Genomic DNA, 27,631 nt, shown 5'->3' with positions numbered 1-27,631 from the left:
CCGCGGCGCTGCTGCGCACCGACGGCTTCGTGGGCGGCCGCTGGCTCCCGGCCGCCGCCGCCTTCCCAGTGCACGACCCGGCCAGTGGCGCCGAGCTGGGCTTGGTGGCCGACTTCGGGGTTTCCGAGACCCGCGCCGCGGTGCGCGCCGCCTACGAGGCCTTCCGCAGCTGGAGGGACGTCTCGGCCAAGGTGAGCACGCTCGGGGGCCCGGGCTTGCCCCACAGAGAAAGCGGCCGCGTCGCTCCCTCCTCCCCGATTCGCCGGGCAGAGAGTCGTACGAACGAGAGCAGTGGGGAGCCACGGGGACGTTGGGAGCGTCGGCGTGGTCCCGACCACGGCGCCGGGGGCTGGGGAAGGGGCGCCACCCTCCAGCCTCTGGAAACGTCCAGTCCGGGACGCAGAAGCCGGGCGAGTACCGTGAAATTAGCAGCGAGCAGAGGTAGGGGGAGCAGGTACTGGGGCCTGACCGTGGCCGGGGGCCGGGAGGTGAGCGCAGGTGGCCGGGCTTGGGTGGTCAGCTTTGTGCAGGACCAGTCTCCAGGTTTCCGCCAGCATGGGGGGCCCTGCGTTAGGGGGCATCTCCTGGGCTGGGGGGACCGGGGCGGGGGGGGGGGGGTAATGGGTCGTCTTCACACGACCTTCCCTCTCTACCTGTTGGTGTCTTTACCTTCTTTCAGTAAAGACCCCAGTCGTGTTGGGCGAAGACCCACCTGTAGGGACCTCACTGAGCCTTGATAACCTCTTTCAAAACCCTGTTCTGAGATACTGGGGGGACGGCCGGTACACAAGTCAGCGCACCCATCAGGGTAGCCTCACTGAGGACAGGGGCTGCAACCATTAAAGCAGGGGGAGGGAATTCGAGTCAGGAGCATGCCTAACCCATTTGTAGAACAGCAAGTGGTGGGGGGGTGAGGGGGGCCCTCTGGAGGCCGGAGAGACACGTGGGAGGGTGAGCTGGATCCAGTGGGGAATGTGGACCGGGTTTTACCTTGAGGGAGGTGCCACACCGTCCCAGGGTTTCAAGCAGAGCAGCGACCGGGTTTGCATTTGGAAAGGGTACCCTGGGCACAGCCCCGAGGATAGGGGAGGGAGGAGCGGTGGCCGCGGCAGAGGCCCGTTAGAGGGCTGCTGGCAGTGACGGAGGCTTGAACCAGGGCAGTCTGTGGAAGGGTCTGCTGTGAACATGCAGGTAACTAGAGTCCCTGGTAGTGACAGGGTGTGAGAGAGGGGTGGGCCAGGACCCCAGGGTTTCTGGCCAGAATAGGCAGGAAGGAGTGACCACCAGCTGAGACCCGGTGGTGTTCCAGATATCTCAGACGCTCTTCCAGCCCCGTCTCTGCCTCAGTGGTTGTTTGGAGCCCAGGGCTGGTGCCAGACCTCTCACTGACTGGTCCCCTCTCTTCACATCACCCACCTGACGTCAGTGCCCTTGAACGTGATCGTGGCATCCGCTTGTCCTCCAGGAAAGAGCTCGGGTCTTCTCGGAGAACGTTCCTTCTTGAAAAGATCTCGGAGCGTCTGTCTGACAAGCAGGGGCTCCGCTTTCCCCTAGGGAGACAGGCCCACCTCCGCGGAGAGGAGAGCGGGGCTCCAGTGCGGCTTGTATGGCCCCTGGGACCCTCCATGTCCCCAGGTCTGTGCCGTCCATCCACCCTGGCCCCTGCCGTTTTCTACCTCCTTCCCTAGGCCCATTCACGTCCCACCCACCCGTGGCTGAGGTCGAGTTCACCTGTCGCTTCTGCGGAGCTCACAACCTCACTATGCGCCTTTCTCTCAGTAGCACAGGTCTCGCATTTCCTGTTCGTTTTTTGCCTTGCCTCACGGCTTTCTTTTCCTGAGGTGTAGGACCTCTTGTTTTCCACCATGTGAACTCCTGGGGAAACTGAGGGAAAAGGGAGCTGGAGACCTACAGATCGCCTACACAAGCCAGCACGGAGGTTTCCGGTGGCTGCTGTAACAAATTACCACAAACATCAAGACTTGAAACAACAACACAAATGCACTACCTTACTGTTCTGGAGGTCAGATGTCCAAAATGGGTGGCCAGGGCTGCATTCCTTCTGGAAGCTCGAGGGGTTTCCTCGCCTTTCCTGGCTTCTTGAGGCCGCCCACAACGCTCCAGTCTCTGCTTCTGGTACCACGCAGCCTCTGACCTTCCTGCCTCTCTTATAGTGACCCTTGGATTACATTGGGCCCACCTGGGAAATGCAGGCTACCCTCCTCACCTCAAGATCCTTAACGTGTCACAGCTGCAAACTCTTTCGCCATGTTCACAGGACAGGCCTCAATGATTAGGATGAGGCCATCTGAGGGCCGTTACGGTGCCTGCCCCATGTGAATACTGTTCTTGGTGCTTAACAGGTGCTTTATCTAGTCCTTCCAATGTGGGGTAGACACTTGATCCTTGTTATGGATGGGGAACCTGGCTGTGAGAGGCTCAGAGTCCACCATCCACCACTCACCCCTGCTCGGGGGGAGATGGGACTTGAGCCCCACGTGCCTCCCTGTTGGAGCCCCGCACACTCACACAGCTCCTCACAAAGGCTGTGGTAGTTTCTGGGAGCTGCCCCGAAGCGTAATGGTGCAAACAATGGAAACAGATCGACTCAGTTCGGTTCTGCGGGCTGGAAACCCAACGTCAAGCCTGGTTCCTTTTTTTTTTTTTTTTAATTTTTTAATGTTTCTTTTTGAGAGAGAAAGAAATACTGCAAGCAAGCAAGGGGCAGAGAGGGAGACACACAATCCAAAGCAGACTCCAGGCTCTGAACTGTCAGCACAGAGCCCAACGCGGGTCTCAAACTCATGAACCATGAGACCATGACTGGAGCCAAAGTTGGACGCTCAACCGATTGAGCCACCCAGGCGCCCCTGGCACATGTCTGTTTTAGGCAGACCCCCATCGGCCCGTAACACAGGCTGTGCATATTGAGGGTGGTTCATCGCCTCCCCTGGTCTCCGGGGTTCAGCCCCGACATTGTGTTTTCTGCCAGTCAGCAGAATCTGCTTTGTGTTCCCGCACTTCTCACACTCTTTCCTGTTCTCTGGTTCTCTCTCAGGCTGAGTGTGTACTTTATGTGAGCAAACAGATATTTGATTGCTTTCTCCAAGCCAGGCCCCCGAGAATATAGTCTTTTGTCTCTCACCAGAGTAAGCACTGGCTTGTATTCGCCAGATTCCTACGAGGTAGAACACGGCCGGCAGGAAACCATGCCTTTGGGCGATGAAATCATTCATATTTGCACTCTTCCACAGCTTTTTTTTTCTCTTTTACAATTTATGACTCAGCATTCGCCTTTACCTGCAACTAGAAATGGAATTTTAGTACTTATCAAAGAGAGGTCTGTACACCTGAAACTAACATAACATTTTAGGTGGATTATGGCTCAATTAAAAAAAAAAGGAGGGTCAAGGTGTGTCTCCCCAAGAGTGAGACCACACAGCAACCATTTGAGGACATCAAAGGTTATTTTGTATGATTATTGCTCTTCTTTATTTGCTTCCTAGGAGAGGAGTTCATTACTTCGAAAATGGTACGACTTAATGATACAAAATAAGGATGACCTTGCCAGGATAATTACAGCTGAAAGTGTAAGTTCAAGGTCCTAACTTGCTACCCTAAGAAAATGTCCTGGAATTCTCAGGCGAAAGCTTGGGCAAGCCTCTAACTCCAGGGCTGTTCTGCAGCTAAGGAAAATGGGAATTCTGTGCCTAATGATCAGACACTAATCCTTTTTTTAATGTTTATTTTTTTTAATTTTTAATGTTTATTCATTTTTGAGATGGAGGGGGGGGAGGGAGTACAGAGAGAGAGGGACACAGAATCCGAAGCAGGCTCCAGGCTCTGAGCTGTCAGCGCAGAGCCCGACGCGGGGCTCAAACTCACGAACCTCAAGATCATGACCTGAGCCCAAGTCCGACACTCAACTGACTGAGCCACCCAGGTGCCCCTCATAGATACCAACTAATGCTTGTGCCCGGCATCGGGTGTTACTAATGAAGCCAGGCCCTCCTCTTTGCTAGAGCCATTTGTATGTTCCACTCTTGAGTAACAGAAAGAAACGTGGATGGAACTAGAAAGTATTACACGAAGTGAAATAAGTGAAATAAATCAGTCCGGGAATGACTGATAGATTTTATGATTTCCTCCTATGTGGAATTCAAGAAACAGAACAAACGAACAAAGGAGAAAAAAAGACAAAAAGAGGCTCTTAAATACAGAGAACAAACTGTATGGAAGGTGGGGGGAGGTGGGAAATAGTGATACTCATAATAAGTGAGAAACAGGTTTTGAGGGAAGCTATATGAGTGATGCTTTCTCACCGTTCCCAGTTGTCTCCGTGTGATTGGTACCGTTGATTTTTTTTCATGTTGTTTCCGTACGTTGGAAACGTGCCTGTGGTTTCTCCGCAGCTGTAACAATTAGGTTTCGCCAGGGTCACACCTCGGGAAGACGTTAGGAGGAGGAAAAAGGATGAGGCCCTAAGACGCACTGGTCACTGTCAGGGATGCAGACAGTGCTGCGGTTTCGGTGGGCTTCTGTCCCCACTTGTGTCTGCTCTCAAAGACTCCTGCTGGGGTCACGAATTTCTCAGTAACCACATGGGTTTTGTGACAGGCAGGACACTTCTCTGCCGTATGCCCTGCCTAGAAGGTCTTGTGTCCTTTTCTTTTCAGCTTTTTTTAAGTCTGTTTATTCTGAGAGGGCACGAGTGGGGGTGGGGGGCACAGAGGAGACCCAGAATCCCAAGCAGGCTCCATGGTGTCAGCACAGCTCCGACGCGGGGCTCCAACCTGCGATCCCCCGAGGTCATGACCTGAGTTGAGATCAGGAGTTGGACACTTAACCGACCTTGCCCCCCAGGCGCCCCTGAATGTGTCCTTTTCCGATCCGATCCAGGGGAAGCCACTGAAGGAGGCGCAGGGGGAAATCATCTATTCCGCCCTTTTCTTAGAGTGGTTTTCAGAGGAGGCCCGCCGCGTCTATGGAGACGTCATCTACACCCCCGCAAAGGAGAGGCGGGCGCTGGTCCTCAAGCAGCCCCTCGGGGTGGCCGCAGTCATCACGCCGGTAAGTGGACGGACATAATGGGCAGGGTCCTGGGGTAGGAGATGCAGCCTGTGGGACAGCTCGCTCTTCCTCGGAGAGGTGTGTGCTCCCGAGGCGGGCTGTCACCTGCCCTTGCTTCCTGATTCCTTTGCTGCACCCAGAGGCCTGATTCCCGGTGTGGGGTGGCAGCTGGGATGGCCTGTTTCTAACGCCTGTGGTGGGTGTTGGGGGGGTGGCCACGGCAGGACCCAGCGGCTTTTCTGACATGGCCCCTCTAGCACGTCTGAAAAGATCTGTGACACATTGAACATGCCGTGGTTTGGGGAAATTTTTATGCTGAATTTATGGTTGTCATCACCAGGAAAGTGCTTGGTGCAGTGGGCCAGGCCAGAGGTGAAAGAGCTGTGTGTGCCTGGGCAGAGTTGCAACACACTGGTGGGGCACCCAGCCCTCTGTGGGCAACAGCTTTTTGGGAGCCTGCTGTCTGCAAGGTCTCTCAGCTCATCTAGAGCGAGACTGCTTTCTTTCCTGGGTCAGCAGAGGCCCCCTCCTCACTGCCTAGACTGACGCTGTGGAACTCAGAACTAGATGTCCACAAGCTAGCTGTGTGACCTTGGGCAAGTTACTTAACTGCTCTGTCTGAATTTCCCCCGACTGATGTCCTCATTATTCCCCAGTATAAGAATACTGACCTCAGTGGGCTGTGATAAGGATTTAATTATAATTGAAACGTGCTTAGAACAGTGCCTGGCACAGAAAAAGCGCTAGGCAAGGATTTGTCAAAATAAAATACTGTTAAAATAGGGAGAGGTCTACAAGCATCGATCTATAAAGAGAGAAAGAATAACAAATCACCTGCCATTTGGAAAATCGCCTTTGCTAATGTTTTCTCCTAGAGGGTCAGGCTACCCCTGTATTTGTGAATAAAGTTTTATTGGGACATAGCCACACCCATCCCTGCACATTCGGTCTGTGGCAGCCTCCACCTTAGGACCACGCAGTACATCCCACAGAGCCTAAATTCTTAATGACCTGGCCCTTTACAGAAATACTTTGCCACATGCTGGTGTGGATCCTCTTGTACTGCTTTACGTTCTGAAAATGTTCCCAGTCGTGGCCTTCATGCCCAGAATGCCCTGGGGAGACAGCTGTCAGGTACTCTGAGAGCTCACCAGTGCAGGAGGAGCCACAGCAAGGTGGCTCTAGATGAGCTGAGAGACCTGCTTCGAGAGTCGGCATGTACCAGGACATCGGTTGACTGACTTGCTGACCTGCCTGCCTGTGGATGCCGGGCGGTCCAGCGTCTCACGTCTCCCCTCTACGCTTCTGTCCCCAGTGGAATTTCCCCAGTGCCATGATCACCCGGAAGGTGGGGGCCGCCCTGGCCGCCGGCTGTACTGTGGTGGTGAAACCTGCCGAGCACACGCCCTTCTCCGCCCTGGCCCTGGCCGAGGTGAGCCTCCCCTTCAGCCGCATCTCATGCTGGATGCTGTTGGGTTTTAACTGACTAGCGGTTTGTTTAAGTCCGACGTTTGAGAAAAAACAACGGAGAGGAACTTTCTGACATCTATACACAGCGTATGTTGTAGGCTGCGCTAAAGATGGTGTCTGTCTGGGTGCCCCGGTGGCTCAGTCGGTTAAGTATCCGGCTCTTGGTTTCAGCTCGGGTCATGATCTTATGGCTCATGGGTTCGTGCCCCGCATCGGGCTCTGCGCTTACCGTACGGAGCCTGCTTGGGATTCTCACACTCTCTTCTTCTCCACTTATGCTCTCTCTCTGAAAGTAAATAAACTTTTACAGAAAGGGTAGGGGGCACTTGGGTGGCTTGGTCGGTCAAGCATCGGGCTCTTGATTCTGGCCCAGGTCATGATCTCTCTATTCATGAGTTCGGGCCCCAGATCAGGCTGTGTGTTGGCAGCTTGGAGCCTGCTTGGGATTCTGTCTCCTGTCCTCCTCCTTCTCTGCTCTCCCCTGTTTGCTCTCTCTCTCTCTCTCAAAAATAAATAAATAAACATTTTTTAAAAAGGTTAAAAGATGGTATCTGTCCATCACTTGTATTAAGCAGGCAGGCACACGCCTGAACTGTGGGCATTTCTCACATCTAGGGAACCTGGTACTTCCCTCTCCCTTCTCTCAACATTCTGTCAGATCTCGCCATTCGTCTGTTTAAAACCCTCCTGTGGCTTCTCGTGTCACTCAGAGGGAAGCACCGCCCCTACAGTGGCCTCCTGGGCCTAGAACCTTAGTCCCCTCCCCCACCGCCGGTACCTTCCCTGTCACCTTGGAGCCCCATCCCCCTGCTCCAGCCACTGCAGTCACTGCTGTGCCTGAGACCACACTGGGCTCACCCCAACTCAACTCTCTCTATACCTGCTTTTCCTCCTTCCGTAAGGTTCTTCCCCAGGCACGCCCACGACTTGCTGCTTCAGGTGTTGCTCGAGTGCCACCTTCCCAGGGAGGTTTGCCAGCCACCCCATTGGAGAGTCAGCGTCGCACTCCTGACCCCCTTCTCTGCTATGTTCTCCTTCCCTGAGACACCGTCCTCCAGACACAGCCGGTGGCCTGTGTCTCCCTCACCCCGGGATGGAAGTGGAGATGGGGAGATGGGCGCTTGCCGGAGCCTGGGACATCGCCTGGATCCGGGAGGCACTGGGGACGTGCCTGTGGGAGGCCGGGCTCCCACGGGGGTAGAGCCACTTGTGAGCGTGGCGGTCAGGTTCTGGCCCCCTCACCCCCATCCCTCCCGGGCCAGGACTCCTCCTCCCCGGTCCCTGTGCTGCTGTCTCTTGCCCTGTGGTCAGAGGGAGGAGCTTCCCAAAGGCCGAGTTTGCCATTCGAGGCCCCCACACCTGCTGGGACTCCAGACCCAGGGACCAGAAGTTCCCATCCTCTAAGGGCATCCCCCGCCAAAGGCACCTTATCTCAGAGGCCAATGGGAAACATTTTTCTAGATAAGCTGTTAACAGTTTTCCTTGAAATAATCCTTAAATCTGCACAATGTGTGTACCTCAGGCTAAGGAATAGTTAATGGTGTGCTTCCTACAAATTATGGTGTTTGGGGTCAGTTCTGATCCACAGCTAGTAGATCTGTCCTGCCTACGGAATTTATTCAGAAACACACATCTGTGTTGATGGGAAAGGCTCAGGACCACATGTTTAAAAACCTTTACAAACTTCGCCCAGACGCCCTGTCAGACTTGGGTTCGGTCTCCTTGTGTCCGTCAGGACACACAGCATCTCTGTTCTCTTGACATTGAGTGTGGGGCAGGGTGCTGATCAGTGCCGCCCAGTGTGTTAACTCGTTACGAGTTACAGAAATGGTGATCTCTGAATTCTTTCATTTTTTTTTTAATTTTAGTAATCTCCACACTTACCATGGGGCTCAAACTCCTAACCGGGAAATCAAGAGTCACACGCTCCCTTGGACTGAGCCAGCCGCAAGCCCCTGAATTCCTCCCTGTCTATTTCATTTATACACTGGAGCACTTCTGTGACACACCCTCTCGCTCTCTGCTGCTCCGTAACCCAGTGGTAAATTCACATAGAAGAGGGCAGCGTGCATGCCTGATCCCTTCTTTCTGTTCACCAGCATCTTGAAGTAATAAGCTCTTCATCCCCACCATCAGCTGAAGGCCACCAAGTCGTCTGTTTTGTTTTGTTTTTTTTTTTAAGTACCATGGATTTTAAGGTATTTGAGGAGTTTTGATCCCTTGCAAGTATTGTCCTCATGAAGTTCAGGCTTTCCCATTTTTGGTCGAAGATGCCTCCTGGCATCGGCTCCTGGGTGATTACACAGAACTCTGAGAGCTTCCTTCCTGGGCGATTTTCAGAGTTTGTCCTTCACCCTTGGTTGGTTGATGTCTCCAGGAACTCCTGTCACCCACATGGTCAGTCTTTTTTGTCATTCTCTTGTACCCTTTTTCATTGTCTCTGTAATCTTCTAAATTTACTCATTTATTTTGAGAGAGAGAGAGTGCATGCATGAGTAAGGGAGGGCAGAGAGGGAGAGAGAGACATCGTTTCTCTAATCTTTAAGAATATCTTCTTCTTGGGGCTCCTCGGTGGTTCAGTCGGTTGAGCATCTGACTTTGGCTCAAGTCACAATCTTGTGGTTTGTGGGTTCGAGCCCCACATTTGGCTCTGTGCTGACAGCTCAGAGCCTGGGGCCTGCTTCAGATTCTGTCTCCCTCTCTCTCTCTGCCCATCCCCACTCGTTTTCTCTCACACACAAAAATAAACATTAAAAAGAAATTTATAATAATATCTTCAACACCTTCTGTCTTCCATAAAGGGATTATCTATTAGGTTGTTCTTGAGTTCCTTCTGGTTTGCTTTTCATTTCTAAAATTAGTTTTTCCTTGTATTTCTAATTCTTTACTGTGTTCCCTTACCTCATTTCCAAAATGTCTCTCATTTTAACTCATGTTGTTGTTGTGTATCTTGTTATAATTTAAAAAAATTTTTTATCTTCATAGAAAATTACGGTTTTGATCTGCTTGTGGGCATGTCTTTCTGGAATGCTCTTATTGAAGTTGTTGAAGAGGATGCCTCCTGCTCCTTTTTTTTTAATAGCCTTTTCTGGGATTTGACTTGCATATTTTGCTGAGCATTTATTTTTACATGAAGTTTTCCTAAACTTTTATTTTTCTTAAGTTTATTCTTTGGTGTGGGGGCAGAGAGAGGCGGGGGCGTAGTGGGGGAGGGGAAGAGAGGCTCCCAAGCAGACTCTGCACAGTCAGCAGAGTCTGGTGCAGGGCTTGAACCCACGGACTGTGAGATGATGACCGGAGCTGAAGGATGCTTAACCGACCGAGCCCCTCCAGGCGCCCCTAGTTTTCCTAAACGTTTAAAAGGAGGCCTGCCTCTCCAACTCCGTGAGCACCTTTTTTCGCTCCGAGCTTTCCCGCCTGCACTCCTTTCCCCGCGGTAACCGGCCTTCTCTCCCGTATCACAGGGCTCCCAGGCTGTTCCCCATAGGGCCCCCACGCAGCCTCTGGCGCTGTCACAGCGGGTGCCCTGGGCAGGCCTGGCCTGGTCCCGTGAGCACCGGCGGGCCGCCTGGGCTCCTCCGTGACCCGCCCGGCATGCGGCTTCTGTCCGCAGCGGCTCCCGAGGGTGCCCAGGCTCCCAGCCGGCCGTCAGCGTAGAAGCATCTCCCACGACGCCGCGGAGAGCGCCGTCAGTGCAGTGGCAGGGTGGCCGCGTGGTCGCCCGCACTGCCGTCATTGACGTGGACGCCTGGGCAGTCACATCTGCAGGGAGCACAGCGGCACGGGAGGCAGCACACCAGCCGTCCTGTGCGCACCCACGTCCAATCTTGTGGTCTTGGGTACTTTGCCGTTGCCTTCTCTGGGCTTATGAGGGGAGTCAGAGAGGGTGCGACACTCTGCTGTTCCCACCGGCTTCCCATAACCCCCAGTCAGCTTTGTGCGGTGTCAACTGTTCATGATATTCAGAAGTTATCATAATTCCAGAAGTTACCGTAATTCCTGGTATGGCTAACGCCAGTAGGGTTCACATGGACAGAGTGCGGGGTCCGGGCCCAGGCGGTGGTGTCAGCGTGCCGACTCCAGTCCCTCCTGATGTGCAACCCAGGCATGCCCCCCCTTTCCTCCCTGCTGCACCGGGAGGTCACCTGTGGAGAGACCTGCCCCCTGCTGGTCTTCTACAGATGAACCCAAAACTTTTTAATTTTTCGTTTATTGTTTTAAACAGAAAGTGGCATGAAAACTCAGGCTATAAAATATCACCTTAGCACAAATAAGGATCTCACTTCAGGTCCAAATATATTCTTATTCTGTCCCCAAGGGCAACTTAGTATTTTCTCCACTACGTTTGGATCCAAACATCTGTTTCTCTCTCCCTGTGTTCCGGGTGGGTCGCTGCTGCCCCCGCCGTGTGCAGCTCGCGGACCAGGCTGGGATTCCTCCCGGCGTGTACAACGTCGTTCCCTGCTCCAGGACGAGGGCCAAGGAAGTAGGGGAAGCTCTCTGTACTGATCCTCTAGTGTCCAAAATTTCCTTTACTGGCTCAACGGCTACCGGAAAGGTACGTGACTTATGTCTCAGAGAAAATGGATGTCATTCTCCTATTTTCCCTGGAGAGAGTGTGAAATACTAGTTCATCGTTATCACCCTTTTAAGGAACATTCGCAGCGGCTGTTGAAAGGTTTGTTGCATAAAGTAACGTCTGATCATACTCTGGAGATGTTTTGGATGGTGTCCCTCACTGACCTGATGCAGGCTTCTGACGATCCTGAGGGGCGGCACAGCTGGAGCTCCCAGGATTTGTTCCACTGGAAGCGGTTAAAAGCCATCATTGTATTTCCTCAGTTCTGGGATGCACGTTTCCTTCCTGATCTAGAATTAAAGTTTCCAGAAACACACAACTGATGTTGGAATGGATGTCTTGGAATTGAACAAAAATTGCATTTAGTAGAAAGGTCCTTACAGAAATAGAAAGGTCTTTTTGTCTGTTTCTTTAAAAAGCTTTAACTTAAAAGGTTGTGCATTGTTCTACAAATTTGCACTAAAAGAATAATTGCGGTGTTATTTTTAATAGCAGGGAATTAGGAACCTAAATTTCTAACAGATGGGGGCTGAATAAATAAATTTATGGAACAGCCATGTGATAGAATAAAGAAATGTTCTAGGGGCACCTGGGTGGCCTCAGTCAGTTGAGTGTCCGACTTCAGCTCAGGTCATGATCTCAGTTTATGAATTCAAGCCCCACATCAGACTCGCTGCTATCAGCTCAGAGCCTGCTTCAGATCCTCTGGCTGCCGCCCCCCCCCCGCCCCTCCCCTGCTTGAGCTCTCCCAAAAATAAACAATTAGAAAAAAAAAATACAGGAATGTTCTAGAAACATGTGGTAACATCAGAGAATCTTCATATTATAGTGTTACACTAAAGGAGACAGTATAAAGTCCTATGAACGTGTTAAGATGTTCCAGATATGTGGTTAATTGGGAAGATAAAGGGTTAAAAACTGTCTAAGTCTACATTCTATTTTCTTCACAACAAAAAACAGTATGTATACACAAACCTGTGTGGCCAAATTCTGGATCAAAATTTTATCAGTGGTAAGCTGTGGGTTGTGAGATTCCGGGAGGTTTTATTATCTACACTTTCTATGATTAAGCCAATTGTCACAATTTTTTAAATTTTTTTATTTTTTTAATGCTTATTTTTGAGAGAGAGACAGCATGAGCAAGGGAGGGGCAGAGAGAGAGGGAGACACGGAATCTGAAGCAGGCCCCAGGCTCTGAGCTGTCAGCACAGAGCCCGATGCCGGGCTTGAACTCACGAACTGTGAGATCGTAACCTGAGCTGAAGTTGGACGCTTCACCGACTGAGCCCCCCAGGCGCCTCAGCACATATTTTAATATGTAATACACTTACGTGGTTCAAGAAGCCAGACGATTAAACATGCTCACGTTCAGAAGGCTCTCTCCTGGCCCCGACTCCCTCCCTTCTCTAAGTAACTACTCTTTATTTCTTATTACCTTCCTACTGTGTCTTAATCAAATAGATATACAGTCTTTTTTTAAGGCTACTTAGGGGCACCTGGGTGGCTCAGTCAGTTAAGCGTCTGGCTTCGGCTCAGGTCATGATCTCATGGTTCTGTGCCTCCCTCTCTATTTTGGATTCTGTGTCTCCCTCTCTCTGACCCTCCCCTGCTCATGCTGTCTCTCTCTGTCTCTCAAAAATAAAATTTAAAAAAAAACATTAAACAAATTTTAAGGTTATTTATTTTTGAGAGTGAGAAGGAATATGTGAACAGGAGTGGGAAAGGGGCAGAGAGAGAGGGAAAAAGAGAATCCCAAACAGGTTCTGTGCTGTGAGCACAGAGTCTGATGCAGGGCTCGATCCCATGAACTGTGAGCCCCGCAGGCACCCCTAGAAATAGATGTTCTTATTTCCTCCCTGTCTTATGCACACTGTCGTCCCATTTACACGACCACACGCCTGGCTTTTTGACCGCTGGGCAGCTGTCGGAAGCGAAGGCTCACCGGTGTGGATGGCCGGGCGGCTGGCCCTGCCCGGTGCTCACGCAGTCCGTGTTCTGTTGCAGGTACTGCTGCACCACGCAGCCGGCTCCGTGAAAAGGGTCTCCATGGAGCTGGGCGGCCACGCTCCGTTTATCGTGTTCGACAGCGCCGACGTGGACCAGGCTGTGGCGGGAGCCATGGCATCCAAATTTAGGAACTCTGGACAGGTGAGTCCTGCGGCGATTTCCAGGGTGTGTATGTGTTTCACAAAGATCTTACCCTCGCTCATCTCCTGGGAGGAAACCTGTAGGTTCCTTCCATCATTCTTTCTTTACTCTTTCAGCACATATTTCGTAAGTTCCTCTTTTTGCCAGTGCCTGTTCTAGGCTCACAGGTCCAAAGGGAAATAAGGTGTAATCCCTGCTTCAAGGGATTTCATGAACACCAGATTTTTTTTTTAATCAAATTTTCTTCTTCCTTCTTTTTGAATCTGATTATCTTTACAGTTTTCCCTCACTGGTCTTTTCTCTGCTGAACAGGTAAAGTCATCTCCTCAGACACAAAACAGCCTGAACAGCTGGGGTCTGAGGCCCGTAGTCTTAAGGAAAAGAAGGCAGGAAAATGTTGAGATGGTTCTTGAAAACCTCAAAACCCTGCAGCCTGGGTCTCGCCATCCCTGAGACAGAGGCGGCCTGATTGGCACATAGTCCAGTGTGCCCTGGGGGTGTCCAGGTTGACCCACTCGCATTGGGACTGTGGCCGCCTGAGTTCACACCTCCACAGGAAGTCTTGGAATATGACATCTGGCATGGACCTTCAAGGTGACCTGACACCTTGCATTTTATAGACGAGGAAATGAAACTCTGGAGAGATTGTTTGACTTAAAGTCCTACATCGTTGGGTCGTAGTCCCAATACTGCTGAGGAGCTGGGACTGTGGACCAAGAGCCTGTCTCCTGGTTTCTCTCCAAGCTGTTGCCAGAAACTTAGCTTCTTACAAAATATCCTTAAGGACTTTGTCTCGGAGTACCATCAATAAGTGGTTTTGTTTTTTATTTTTTAAGTTTATTTATGTATTTTGAGAAAACTCATGTGAGCAAGGGAGGAGCGGAGAGAAGGAGAGGGAGAGAGAGAATCCAAGCAGGCTCTATGCTGCCAACTTGGGGCTCAATCTCATGATACATGAGATCATGACCTGAGCTGCAGTCAAGAGTTAGGTGCTCAATGGACTGGGCCACCCAAGCACTCCAGTAAGTGGTTTTAAATGCATTCCAGAGGGGCGCCTGGGTGGCTCAATCAGTTAAGCCTCCGACTTCGGCTCAGGTCAGATCTCACGTTCGTGGGTTCGAGCCCCGCATCAGGCTCTGTGCTGATAGCTAGCTCAGAGCCTGGAGCCTGTTTCAGATTCTGTGTCTCCCTCTCTCTCTGACCCTCCCCCTCTCATGCGCTGTCTCTTCTGTATCAAAAATCAATAAAACATTGAAAAAAAATTTTTTTAATAAAATAAATAAATGCATTCCAGAGACAGAATTAAAACTCCTGAGAGGTAATACTGTGGGGGGGGGGGTGTGAAATGTATAATACTCTGTATCAAATAGTTTACATCCTTGTGTTGACCTTTGGTAATTAATTTTTCCCCTTTCATATAACCTTAAGTAGGATTGGTTGTTTTAGAAATATCTGTGTTTCCTTTTAGAAACATAAAATGCTAATGTGTGTAACCTTCAGAATTATACTTATAAAGCCACAATTTTGAGGTATGTTGACTTAAGCCAATAAAAATGCACTGTATATAATTATATATATATGTAGTTTCTATTAAATATGATCAAGAAAAACATACAAGAAGAAAATCTATGATAACTGTAATTCCTATAATATGGTTGTATTTTATAATTTTAAAATATTAGATCTAATTAGAAAAAAATAATTTAGGCTGCCATGTAAGAATGGTCTTGTGGCCATTTTCAAAATGTCAGATTCAGTCAATCCCTTGAACAGTTTATTGAGCTAGTGGGTAGAAGTCAGCCTTTGACTGCCTTCCTTCCTGCTCCCGCTCTATCACTGCAGCATCACTATCTCTCATGGGGTCACCATTTTTTTATGCTCCTTTTTTCTTTCCCTATTTGTTTCATAATGGCTTACTTAACCCTTTGGAAAAAACTTGGGTCAGGTGGCTTTCTCTTTTTTGCACAGCTGTTTGTACTTGCTTATTTGTTTAATTAACCTCAAGGTGAGGTGGCTATGGAGGAGGTTGGAGAAGAAGGAGCACTGTGTGCACTTGTCTCCAGGGCCCACCCACATGGGGAGGAACATGGCAGGCTGGACACAGGACGAGAGCCACCTGGGGAATTGTTTTCATATTCAGAGTATCTGATAGCAGCAGTGACACATTTATTGGTTGGGTAGGTAGCTTCTGACAAGTGGTATTGTGAGTTTGTTTTTTGTTTTTCTTCTGTCTAGACTTGTGTTTGCTCAAACCGTTTCCTGGTGCAAAGGGGTATCCACGATTCCTTTGTGAAGAAGTTTGCCGAGGCAATGAAAACAAATCTGCATGTGGGTAATGGATTTGAGGAGAGAACTACTCAAGGCCCATTAATTGATGAGAAGGCAGTAGAAAAGGTAACTTCATTTGCTTTTCTGTTAAAGTAAATTTCATGATTTCAATGTCAAAAGCTTCAACTAGCAAAAAACACTTTAGTAAGGTACCCAGCAAAGCTGTTTTGGAAACAATGGAGAAATTGGAAAAAAGTGAATTTCTGCCCATTTGTAGGAATCAAGTGGCATCATCTGGCTATTAGCTTTTCTGGCTCCGTCATTTCCTGGCTCCATCATTACACCAAGTGCTTGTGAGTTCTGTCACTTTATATTTAATGTTTACTTTTGAAAGAGAGAGACAGAGAACATGTGCGTGCACATGTTGGGGAGGGGCAGAGAGAGACGGAGACAGAATCAGAGAGTGAGAATCACAGAATCACAGAGAGAGAGGGGAAGGGAGGGAGACAGAGGCTCCCAAGTTGTCAGCACAGAGTCCAATGCGGGGCTCAAACTCAAACCATTAGATTATGACTTGATCCAAACTCGGACACTTAACTGACTAAGCCACCCAGGCGCCCTGAGATCTATCACTTTAGAACTTCTACTGCCCTCCCTAAATTTTCTCCGATAGTGGTGCCCATTCTATCCCTGGCTGCCTCAGGAATTAGGATCTTGAAAGACAAAAGTTCTTTAATTTTTTGAACAGCTAAAAGGAAAGGAAGACTGGTTTTGTTTTTGAAATCATGGGTGTTTCAGCTGAAATGCTGGTTTCCACTGACAACAAAATGCCCTTCCACAAGAATCCTTGACAAAAGCATCTGGTAGGGAGATACAGAAGAACAGAAGCCGCACCCAGGATTTACAGATGCCAGGAGAGGGAGACTGCTTTTAGGAAGGATCTGTTTGTTCAAAGAAAGTCACAGTCTGGATGGACCACTAGCTGAGTGAGAGATTTAAAACAGAATCTCCTGTTTTAAAACGTAATCCTTTTAAAGAAAGAAGATGTACTACATATATACAATGGCACATTACTCGGCCATTAAAAAAAAAAAGAATGACATCTTGCCATTTGCAACAACATGGATGGGTCTAGATGTGAAGTCAGTCAGTGGGAAAAAGACAAATACCATACAAGTTCAAACATATGTGGAATTTAAGCAACAAAACAAAGAAGAAATGACACAAACAAGAAAAATCAGACTTTTAACCAGAGAACACACTGATGGTCACCAGATGGGGGGGGAAAGGATGGGTGAAACAGGTGATGTGGATTTAGGAATACACAGGTCGTGATGAGCGCTGGCTGATGTATGGAACTGTTGAATCACTATATTGTATACCAGAAACTACTAGAACGTTCCATATTAACTACCCTGGAATTAAGTAAATAAAAAACCTTACCCTTTTCAGAGTTACTTATAAGGAACTTTCGTGTAATATGAACATCCAATATGCTCCTGAGATAAGTCTCTATTAATAGAAAGGATTTCCCTGGAATAATTTAAATTGGACAGAAAACGGAGGCTGGAGATTGATGTGTAGGGAAGAAGGAAGGAGAGGTGGCCCCAAAGGGTGGCGTAGCCGGCCTCCTGGATGTCACCTATGAAACCACAATTAAGGTAGACCCAGGTCAGCACCCAGCTGGGAAGCACCAAGACCCAGTGTGAAGTCACATCCGCTGAACCCATGTCTGTTGCCGCACCCCCTGGGAGCCAAGGGAAGCACTGAGGTTTGGCAGAGTTCTGATAACCGTCTAGTTACTGCCTTGGGGTCGCCCTAATAGAGAACGTGCATTAAAGTGTGCATTGGTAGCACCTGCATTTTTGATGTGACTTTGGACCCTGTGCCTTGATTGCCAGTGGAGACAATTTGGGTCTGAACTAGCTGTGGTTCAAGGCCCAGAGCACTGGTTCTTAGCCCGCCCTGTGCTCTTCACAACTGCAGATGGCAGAGTCCTTCCTGAGGATGCGAGGTGTGAGCAGGGCCTCAGCACCCATAGGTTTTCAAGTGCCCCCACTATTGTTAAATTTGCCAGCCTGGGAGACAGATGTCCAAGGGATTTTGGGGTTGCTGTCAAAGTGAAGGTGCAACCATTGGCCTCTAGAGGGCGCTGTGTCCCAGACTTTGAGCAAGGAAGGTGAAGGATTTCTTTTTCAGAGAATTTAGTAGAAAACACCTAGTCTGCAAAAACCCATTGTGCCTGCTTTAGTCTAGCCACAGTCACAGGGTAAGTTCCAGGGCAGGGTAAACTGCACATGACATGAAATATGACCATTAAAGGGCAGAGCATATTCTCTTTGAGGGCAAAGAGGCGGACCTTGTTAAATATAATTTGTTTTCGAGCTATAAATCATGGAGGGAAGCCATTACGGCTAATGGGGGTTTGTTCCAGAGAGTGAACTCTGAGAGCACGGTAGGGGGTGGAGGCTTACAAAGGGTGGTCTGCATGGTAGAATGTGCCCCAGCCCGTATCTCCCTTTCCTGAAATCCCATGGAATATTCTGCCGAGAACAGGACAGGGGAGGACTCTGGGGACCAACGGTTGTGGAGAACTTCTGGAAGGAGGAAAGGATGGTGCTAACAGAAAAGTCAAAGCAGACAAGGCATTCCCAGGGTAAGCCTGTAGGGGAGGTGGGTGCTATTTTTCCAGAATGGACCTTTCTAGAAGTGGCTGGGGTAGGAATGGGAGCAAGGGAAACATGGCACCAACTTCCGTACAGTTTTCTGGGCTGTCCCTACACCACCGCTCCTCACAGCCATCACCAGGACAGCGAGGCGTTTGCTCTGGGCAGGAGGTGGGCTACGGCTTCAAGGGGGAGGTGGGTGTGCCTTCGCCCTCTGGGGGAAGGGGTGGTCCCTAGTGAGGCCTGTGAGTCAGCATCAACCTGAACTTGCCGTTGTGCCCCTTGTTTAGCGGAGAGACTAGAAACAGTAAAGGCCACCGTGTCCCCGGTCCTTCATGAGGAAGGTGAACAACCAGAAATCATGACACGTTTGGGGCCAACCCTCAGTGATGAGAGGAACAGCTGGCCCTCAAGGAAGCAGATGAGTCTGGGAACAGAAAGGAATTTTCCAAGAATCTCAGAGCATCCTCCATGTATTTCTGAGGAGATAGAGCATCTACAAAACCAAAGCAGGTTCTGTGAATATGCGGCAGCAAGAACAAAAGAGTTTTTAGAAATTAAACACGTGATGGTCAAATCTTTCTAAAACATCAGTAGATGAAGACGGAAGGTAAAACCAAGGAGAATTTAAAGCAAAAGACAGAGAGATGAGAAGCAGCTGGCTGGTTCAGTCTGTAGAGCATGTGACTCTTGATCTTGGGCTCATGAGTTCGAGCCCCATATTGGGTATAGAGATTACTTAATAAATAAAAGTTTTTTTTAAAAAAGACAAAGAGATGAAAAATATGACAGAAAGTGGAAAAGAAATTAGAATCTGAGGTGAGAGGCCTGTCCATTTTAGCTATAAGAACTCTAGAAAGAACGGACATGAAAGAATTAACATTATCCAATAAATGAGAAATGAAAACTCAGAGCCAGGGGAAAATGATTCTTCAGATGGAAAGACTTTACCAACCACATGGAATGAAAGCAGAAAGCCCAGAGACATTCTGCTAAAACAGTGGAAGGTCAGGAACATAGAAGGAGATCCTAAAAGTGTCCAGAGATGGGGGAAAAGCTACCCGCCAAGGAGTAAGCACTATTTTTGAAGCTGACTTTTCAACAACACTAGAAATAGAGACATGTGCTTACCATTCTTAAGGAAAGTAATTTGGAATGACAATTCCACCACCAACTAACATAAGGGAAAAAACATCAGACACGCAGACCGCTCTTCCTGCCCATGGGCCCTGTCCCTGTGCTTTCATAAAACCACTTTTTTGTACCAAAAAACAAAAACCATGAGACACACAGTGTCAGGAAATGCAAGATGTACATCATTTTCAGCGCACCTTTTTCAAAATGACCACTTGAGGAGTATTTGGTAGAACAAAATCAAACTGAGGAGGACAACATGGCACCCAGGAACCTGGAGCCACCTCGAGAGTGTGAGGACAGGGGGCGCCCAGGGGACTCAGGTCATGATCTCATGGTTCATGAGTTTGAGTCCCATGTTGGGCTGTGTGTTGGCAGCTTGGAGCCTACTTGGGATTCTCTCTCATTCTCTCTCTCGCTCGCTCTCTCTCTCTCTCTCTCTCTCTCTCTCTCTCTCTCTCTCTCTCTGTTTCTCTCTGCCCTCCCCTGCACTTTCTCCTCTCAAAATTAAAAAAAAAAAAAAAATGCAAAGAACAAATCCCAGGAGGACATCAGGCCATACTAGACCCATCAACAAACGGAAGGATTTAACGGTGGAAAATCAAAGAGCTGGGGAAGGCAGCGCCACACATGCCACACACCCTCTTCCTGCCTCTGTGTCTTCACAGAAATTGTGTCTTCTCCAGCGTATTTTCAAGGCCACTCTCCCAGGCTCCTCTTTTCTTCATGCAGGTAGAGAAACATGTGAATGACGCAGTTTCCAAAGGCGCCACCGTTGTGACGGGCGGGAAGCGACACCAACTTGGAAAAAACTTCTTTGAGCCCACGCTGCTCAGCAATGTCACCCAGGACATGCTCTGCTCTCACGAGGAGACGTTTGGGCCTCTGGCACCAGTTATCAAGTGAGACCACCCAGCGGGCAGATGAGGGAAGAGGGACACTGGAAAGGAACGTGCTTCAAGTGCCGTTTCAAGGTCCTGGGGCTGGAAGGCAGGGCTGTGCTGTGTCAGCAGAAAGTTGGTGTCAGGCTCTTGTTCCTTTGAAAAGGATCTAGTTTTTCTTTTCTGGAGACTATCAAGATTTCTCACGGCCTTTGACGTTCTTAAGCTTTGCTGGTGAGACAGTCCTGAGCGTCTTCATGCTGTGGTCCTAATGTCTTCCTTTAAGATCTAAGGTGTGTGTCTAGGCCTGGGAAGTTACTGGTCATTGTTTCTCCGGATAGTTCTCTCCCCTCTGTTCATTCTGGACTGGCCTTCTAGGTCTGTGACGGAGACATGTCTACGTCACCCTCACTCCTCTTCACTCCTCCTCCATCTGCTCCTGATGCCTTCTGAGACCCACCCCCCCGCCGTGTGCCAGCTAAACTGTCCATTCCTGAGATGTCCCACCACATTCCTGCAGTCACTCTGTCACACTTGCTCCAGGTCTTTGTTCCTCCCCACTTCCCCACTCTCCTTTGCTGTGGACACTTATCCTTCTCTGCATTTTACTCTGTCTCACTGTCACCGCCTCCTGGCTCATAGGTCATTCTGTTTGTTATCCTTCTCCATCTCCGAGCTCCACCACTGTCCTGTGGTTTTCTCTGGGAATTCATCTCCAGCCCCTCCACCTCTGAGAGGCCTCAACTGGCAGTATCTGCCTTGGGGATGTAGAGAAAGGCTTCAACCTTTTGCTGGGCTGTTTCTGATACATTTGAGCCTCAGGAGGGAAGCTTCTAGTATTAAAATACAGTCTCGACTCTATTGCCCAGGCCCCAGGTATTTTTTGCTTCCTGGGGTATTTTTGTGGCGACCTCTGGAGTCACAAGGGGTTCGAGGGAAGAGGCCTCTGGTCCATGCTGCTGTTGACGCTTGTCACAGGTGAGTCCCCAGGCTGGGCTCGAGCACTGCCTGGGCCCTGCCACGTGGCACCGGTCCAAGGAGCCAGGTCTTTGGGCAGCAGCGCCTGAATTCACAGCACCGCCTCTCACAGGCTCCACAGAGCGGCCTGTCTCCCTCCTCCGTGCGGGCCCCGAGTTCTCCCCACCCCGGGAAGCCACGGTCCCCTCAGGATCCAACCACCTTCTTGGCTTCCAGAAGTGTCTTGTGTTTTCAGTGTTAGTTGCTCATGGAGGGTTTCTGAGCTAAGCTGCTCGATCGCTCTCTCTCGCTCCCGCTCGCGCTCTTTCTCTCTCCCCTCCAGTATCTCCAGCATCAAGTTCCCAGGGAGAGCTGGCTCCTGGGACAGCTCCAGCTATCTTGCCCAGGACAGAGGTCTCTCTTACCATTTGCTCTCCCGGCTTCGTTACATATTAACCCACCACTGGGGAAGTGGACCACTCCAAGAACTTTCATCTTCTCTGTCTTAAAACAAGTTTTTTTTATCTAGAACATCAACTTGATGTCTTCACAGAGTTGAAAGGAAGCAGTGGTTAGGAATGCAGCCTTTGGAATTGAACTGGGTATAGATTCAGGCTTTGCTGCTTCATACATGTGACAGACTGACTTCTCTGAGCCCCAGGGTCCCTGCGTGGGGAAAGGATAGAACCTAGGACCTGCTTCGCAGAGCAGTTACAGGGTTTGAATGACATAACGTGCATAAAGCACTTGCACGGTGCCTGATGTCATTCTGGTGGTGGTTCGGTCCGAGAGGAGATTGTCACTAGTGGGCTCTGGTCTTAGCACACCTCCCCTCGGGGCTCACAGTGCACAGTGGAACGTGAAAACTCCCGGTGATGCTCTGTCGGTGATGCTATTGCTGTGTTTTTGAGGGGCAGGGGGGCGGAGGGGACATCAGGCAAGCCCTGTTCTGTTCTCCGGCGACCAGAATGGCTTGCCGTCTGTCTGCAAGCAGGCAAGCCTAGGAGACACAGCTGTTCATCCGTGGGACAAGTGATCCTCCTGGGCCTCCCCCAGAGCCTCTTGTGTAGACAGGAGCCCCAGGTGGTCCAGCCAGCTCTGCCCGCTGCCTTCAGAGAAATCTCTGAATTTAAGAATCAGGGTGCTCAGAGCCCTCTGCCCCAGAAGAATGCTTCTCAGATCTTGTTCTGGAAAGAAAGCGATAAAGCTGGAAGGGGCCGCATGGGGCTTTGGTTTCTCCGTTCTTCGTCCTAGGGAGGAGTACACGCAGAGCCCTGGCCCCGGCTTCCTGGGAACGGCTTGCTTTCTGCCACGTTTGGCTGCTTAATTTTTTAATTTTAAACATTTTATTACGTTTACGTATTTTTGAGTGAGAGAGAGAAAGAGCACGCATGCCAACTGGGAAGGGGCAGAGAGAGAGGGAGACACCGAATCTGAAGCAGTCTCCAGGCTCTGAGCAGCCAGCACAGAGCCCAATGCGGGGCTCGAACTCAGGAACTGCCAGATGGTGACCAGAGCTGAAGTTGGATGCTTAACCGACTGAGTCACCAGGCGCCCTGCTAAAGTTGGTGCTGATTGTTACATAGTCCCAGCAGGCAGCAAGAGCCGTGATCCTTTTTGAAGGCATTTGGTTTGACGTTCCAGGTTCGCCGCCGTTCCCTACCGCCGCCTGCTTGCCTCTCGTTCTCTGGGAAGAGACCCGTTGCGTTGAGCAGGGGGCGGTATTTGCGTGTGTGCTCGGCCTTGGGGTCTCTGCAGAACTCCTGACTTACCCCGCACCGTGATTCAGGAAACCAATCGGGAGACAGGAGAGCTGTTGTCTTTGCCCTCCCCCTGCAGCCCTTGCTGAGCACCCCTTTAACTCTGGCAGGTTCGACACGGAGGAGGAGGCTGTGGCAATCGCTAACGCGACTGACGTCGGGCTGGCAGGTGGGTGCTCCTCCTCGTTGCGGGAGGGGGTCGTAACCACTTGAGGGGAGGCTGGCAGTGGCCTTTTAAACATCACCCTGGGTTTCCAGTTGGAAACACCACTGGAACATATGTTTTGCTGTTCTCCAGGGCACAAGCGGGTTTGTGCAAGTTCATAGCCTTCTGCCTGGTCCTTCTGCATTTGGGAGCTCCTGGTGAGAGCTGGGGGCAGCTTGTGGGTGGAGACGTGCACCCCGAAAGTCCCATATTCTCAGAGGCTTGATGCCTGGAAATTCCTTGTCTTCCTCCATTCTGCCTGGCTCCTGGCAGCCTGAGCCAGACGGAGGGGTGCAGCAGGGACGGTGAAAGTAGCAGTGACCATGCGTGCAGACGACCTGAGTGGCCACCATCCTTTTAGTTTGGAGATGGTCAGGGTGGCCACAGGACGCACCCTATTGCCAACACCATCATATGCACATAAATGCACTCAGCAAATCTGCATTTAGCTTCTGCAGTGAGAGAAGCGCAGAGGAAGGTACAAAGACATAGAGATACACTACTGCCCCACAGAAGCTTCCCCTCCAGGGGTAAGCGAAGGGCGTGACACAGAGGAAGGCCACGCACACCTTGGAGGCCCTTCCCCCAGCCGTCTGCGCAGACTTAACAGAAGACATGTGCATGAGTGCCTGTGACACTGCGCTCAGTGACCTTCCCTCCCTTCCCGACGGGAGGCGGGCAGAGGAGACTGCAGCCTGCGCTGGGTCACCCATGTCGGGCAGAGATGGGAGCGGAGAGATTCTGGGCACAGGGGACCAAGGGAGTTCAGTTTGGAAAGGACGGTTGGTGATGGGTGCGATGGAAGGTGACGCTAAAAACGACTAGACACTCACCTGTGGCATCCTCCGCTTTAGATGTGACTATACATGCTGCGTGTGTCCTTTGTCCCCGTGACAGGTTATTTTTACTCTCAAGACCCGGCCCAGATCTGGAGAGTGGCGGAGCAGCTGGAAGTGGGCATGGTCGGCGTGAACGAGGGACTGATCTCCTCTGTGGAGTGCCCTTTCGGCGGGGTGAAGCAGTCCGGCCTCGGGCGAGAGGGGTCCAAGTACGGCATCGACGAGTACCTGGAACTCAAATACGTGTGCTTCGGGGGCTTGTAGGGCGCATCAGTTCCTTAAACAATAAAAAAGGAAGCTGACCTACACATACGGGGACATGCCATCCATTACTCTAGGTGAACTTCTAGGTTATCGGAATTAGGAATTTTTCCAAACTCCTCCAGTACTCAGTCTTAAGCAGAGGTGAGTCCCACCCCTCCCCTTACCTAATTAGGGACCAACAGAAGCCACGTGCCTGGGGTGCAGACTCCCCAAGAACCAGCGCTGCATGTATAGAGGAGCCCTGGGACTCCACCCCGGAGCTGGGTGCAGGAGGCCCAGGTGCAGCAGGAAGCAGGTGCAGACGAGGCAGGTGCAGCGCGAGGCAGGCTGGCCCTGGGGCCCCATCCCAGAGGCTCATCACTGCCTGCGCAGGGACCCTGCCATTTCCCTGGGACTGCGAGCTCAGACCAGAGGGGACCACAGGGAGGACGCCTGAGCGTGATGACGGGCCGGGCAGAGGTGGGCCCACCGTCCCTGGCAGTCTCCGGGTCAGCTCTACACACATGTGCCATGTATTCTAGGAGTTGCCACAGAGACGGAGTCAATCATTTTTAAGACTTCTGAAGTAGCACTGAATTGCCTGTTTCTGTGAGGAAAGAAGGAACACCCCTCTCTCTGTCTGGACATTTTTCTTTTTGTTTTTCAGTAGTCTCTACACCCAGTATGGGGCTCAAACTCACGACCCCAAGATCAAGAGTCACGTGCTCCACTGACAAGCCAGCTGGGCGCCCCTGGACCACTGTTTCAGTTAAGGCCTCCTCGTCCTAAATTTACTACTTAAAGATTGTGTGCTCATTTCCATCTGCTTTCCATTCCGTTTCGTTCCCTTCAGGAAGCCAGCCCAAGTGGAAAGCAGGGATCAGCAGAGACAGCAGAGAAAGGGAAGGTGCACAAAGGCCTGGTGGGCTGTCCCTCCCTGGGGGTAGTTTAGTTGCAAATTGTTTTTTGCAAATTTTTGCAAAGAAAGGAAGAAAATCCAGTGCAAGTAAAGGGGCCATTATTCTCAGTAGCAGCAGAGCCCCCACCCCCACCCCCTGGCGTCCAGCTCTGGCTTTGCCAAGGTGAGGAAGACTGGTGCCCACCTGCGCTCCTACCCAAGACAGAGGGAAGCAGTGGTCGCCCCCGGCCCCCCCCTTCTCTGCTCACCCCCAAAGAGTAGAAGCAGTCTCCCCACAGTGCAGCTGAATTTCCGTAACTGCCAGTCCACCTAGTGGAAGAGGCGTGAGGCCCTGAATTTCAGGCACTTCTAATCTAATCCAGTAAGAGTTTTTATAGCTCATCGTTTGAAACAAAAATGACCCAGCGCTTCCCATTCCTCTGAAAGAAAATTCTAGGCCTTTCTGGACACGTCTCCCATGCATATGGATACACTGAAGAAAAAGAAGGAAGGCTGTTCTTGGGCAGAGATGAAGCTCTTTCCCTTCCCACTCTCTCTGTGCACGGAATCCACCGACATCTGTGGGTGTTCTGGGTGGTGGAAGGAGAAAGTGGTTCCTACCCCGACTGCGCCCCACCCCTGGCCCCCAGGAATTAGCATTTGTCCCTGCAGCACGGGAGCTGGGGATAAGTCCCAACAGTGCGGAATGCCCATGCGCAGGAGGCACTTACCGCTGGTCCCGGAGCTCCCTTGTGTTCAGCCCGCATCTCCCCAGCCGCATCCCAACTCCCACTGAAGTGAGCTGAAACCTGCCTCCCGGTGCTTGCCTGACCCAGGCCCTGTGGAGATCACATACGCAGCATATTGACAGCTTATTTCTACCTTTAGTTTTTATAATATTGGGTTTATAGAACCCTCTAATTATTTAGGATTTGGGTGTGTCCATCTGTTTCTGTTAAAAAATGCTATCACGTTATTTGTTAGAAGTTAGAACACCAATGCTTGGAGGTGTTGAGAATACATTCAAAGTTACACATGACACTTTGCAAACCAGTGGGCCCCTCGGCTGGGTGGCAGATCTGAGTTTTCTGGTATATTTGGCTCACTGGCTGCATAAACTGAGGTTCAGAGATTCCATTGCAAGATCTCGGCTTAATTTTGTAATTAAAATAATTTGGGAAGGAAAGAGGTTGCTGTTTAGTAAAATTGTTCTGGTTGTGGGAAGAAAGAGAAGTGTCTTTAATTGAATGTTTTGGGGGTTATTTTTCAATAACGTGACCATGTGTGACCAGGGGTTGGCAAACTGCAGCTCACAAGCCAAATGTGGCCTGTGACCCGATTCTGTACAGCCCAGAGCTAAGACTGGTTTTTGTATTTCCAAGTGATCGGGGGGAAAAAAATCAAAAGAATAATATTTCACAACACAAAACTATGTGAAATTCAGATTTTAGATTCTATCAATAAAACTTTATTGAAACACAGCCATGCCCATTCATTTCACATTGGATCTATGGCCACTTTGTGAGCAGAAGTAAGTACTGGCAACACAGCCAGTGCGACCTGCAACGCCTACGTCATTTCCTCTGACTCTTCACAGAGAGTCTCTGCCCTCCCCTGATCCAGAGATCCTGAGCCTGAGGGAGAGACTGGCCTTCCTGCGCTTACCGGGCATTATTTTATTTTATTGAACACCTGTGTAAAAGCATTTTTCTGGGCATCACTCCAAGTTCTCATCAAGAATTTGCCAGCAATTATTGCATGACTCAGATTAAATTATCCAGATAACACGAGTCTGTTGGCCTAGAGAAAACTTCTCAATTTACTTTTCCCAGCTAGACAAGGATTCTCATTACAACTGTCTACCTGAATCTGTTATATTTACCTCTTTCAAACATGATTTTATGCCACATGTTGTGTCCTTTTTCCTTTATTCTTGAGGAAAGACTCTGAAAATAGAGATCAGAAGCACAATGCAAATAAATCTATTTTGGTGACAACTTACTAACTTTAGGTTATGCCACATGACTGCCTTCTCAGAAGACTGGGGCCCGGGGTTTTAATGATTCACGTACAGGTATGTTAGATGGCATTTTACTAGAGCAGTAGTGATGTGGTGATTGTGTGTGTGTGCACGTGCTGTATTTTGTAAAATAAGCATAGTGGGAAGTGTGGAGCCATTCTGCTTTTTAAATATGCACATGACTCACTTTTATAGGTTTTGATAATTGCGTACGTGTCCCAGTATCATGTATGCAGTGTTGTGTCATTAATAAATATTGCATTAACAGAATTTCCTGTTTCTGTGTTAGGGTTTCTAGTTGTGTTTTTTTCCCCTTGCCAGTGCATTTTGAGTTTATACTGGATATTGTTAGACCAATTCAGATATGTGTGAAGACTTAGACTCTGCCATCCCAAGGTGCTGCCTTGGGACCACTGTGAGCTGCAGATGCCCTGGACAGGCAGACATCAGAAAAGCTGTCTTTCCCCCGATTTTCTTAAAAGCAGGACCTGAG

At 50.0% G+C, this 27,631-nt stretch overlaps 1 protein-coding gene across 1 annotated transcript; it reads left to right on the top strand.

Moving 5' to 3' along the window:
• Window positions 1-2: 2 nt before the first annotated feature.
• On the top strand, window positions 3-27,408 carry ALDH5A1 (aldehyde dehydrogenase 5 family member A1; the record flags this gene model as incomplete). Its single annotated transcript, XM_029944977.1, has 10 exons — window positions 3-191; window positions 3,507-3,590; window positions 4,900-5,070; window positions 6,386-6,502; window positions 10,955-11,098; window positions 13,124-13,267; window positions 15,503-15,661; window positions 20,068-20,237; window positions 23,044-23,102; window positions 24,036-27,408. Coding segments are annotated over 10 exons (1,443 nt in total), but the record flags the coding sequence as incomplete, so codon positions are not given.
• Window positions 27,409-27,631: the final 223 nt, after the last annotated feature.

This window comes from Suricata suricatta, chromosome 7 (assembly GCF_006229205.1).
Source record: "Suricata suricatta isolate VVHF042 chromosome 7, meerkat_22Aug2017_6uvM2_HiC, whole genome shotgun sequence".
Classification (NCBI taxonomy): domain Eukaryota; kingdom Metazoa; phylum Chordata; class Mammalia; order Carnivora; family Herpestidae; genus Suricata; species Suricata suricatta.
The sequence above is the reverse complement of the archived record's forward strand: the minus strand, read 5'-3'. Positions and strand labels throughout refer to the sequence as shown.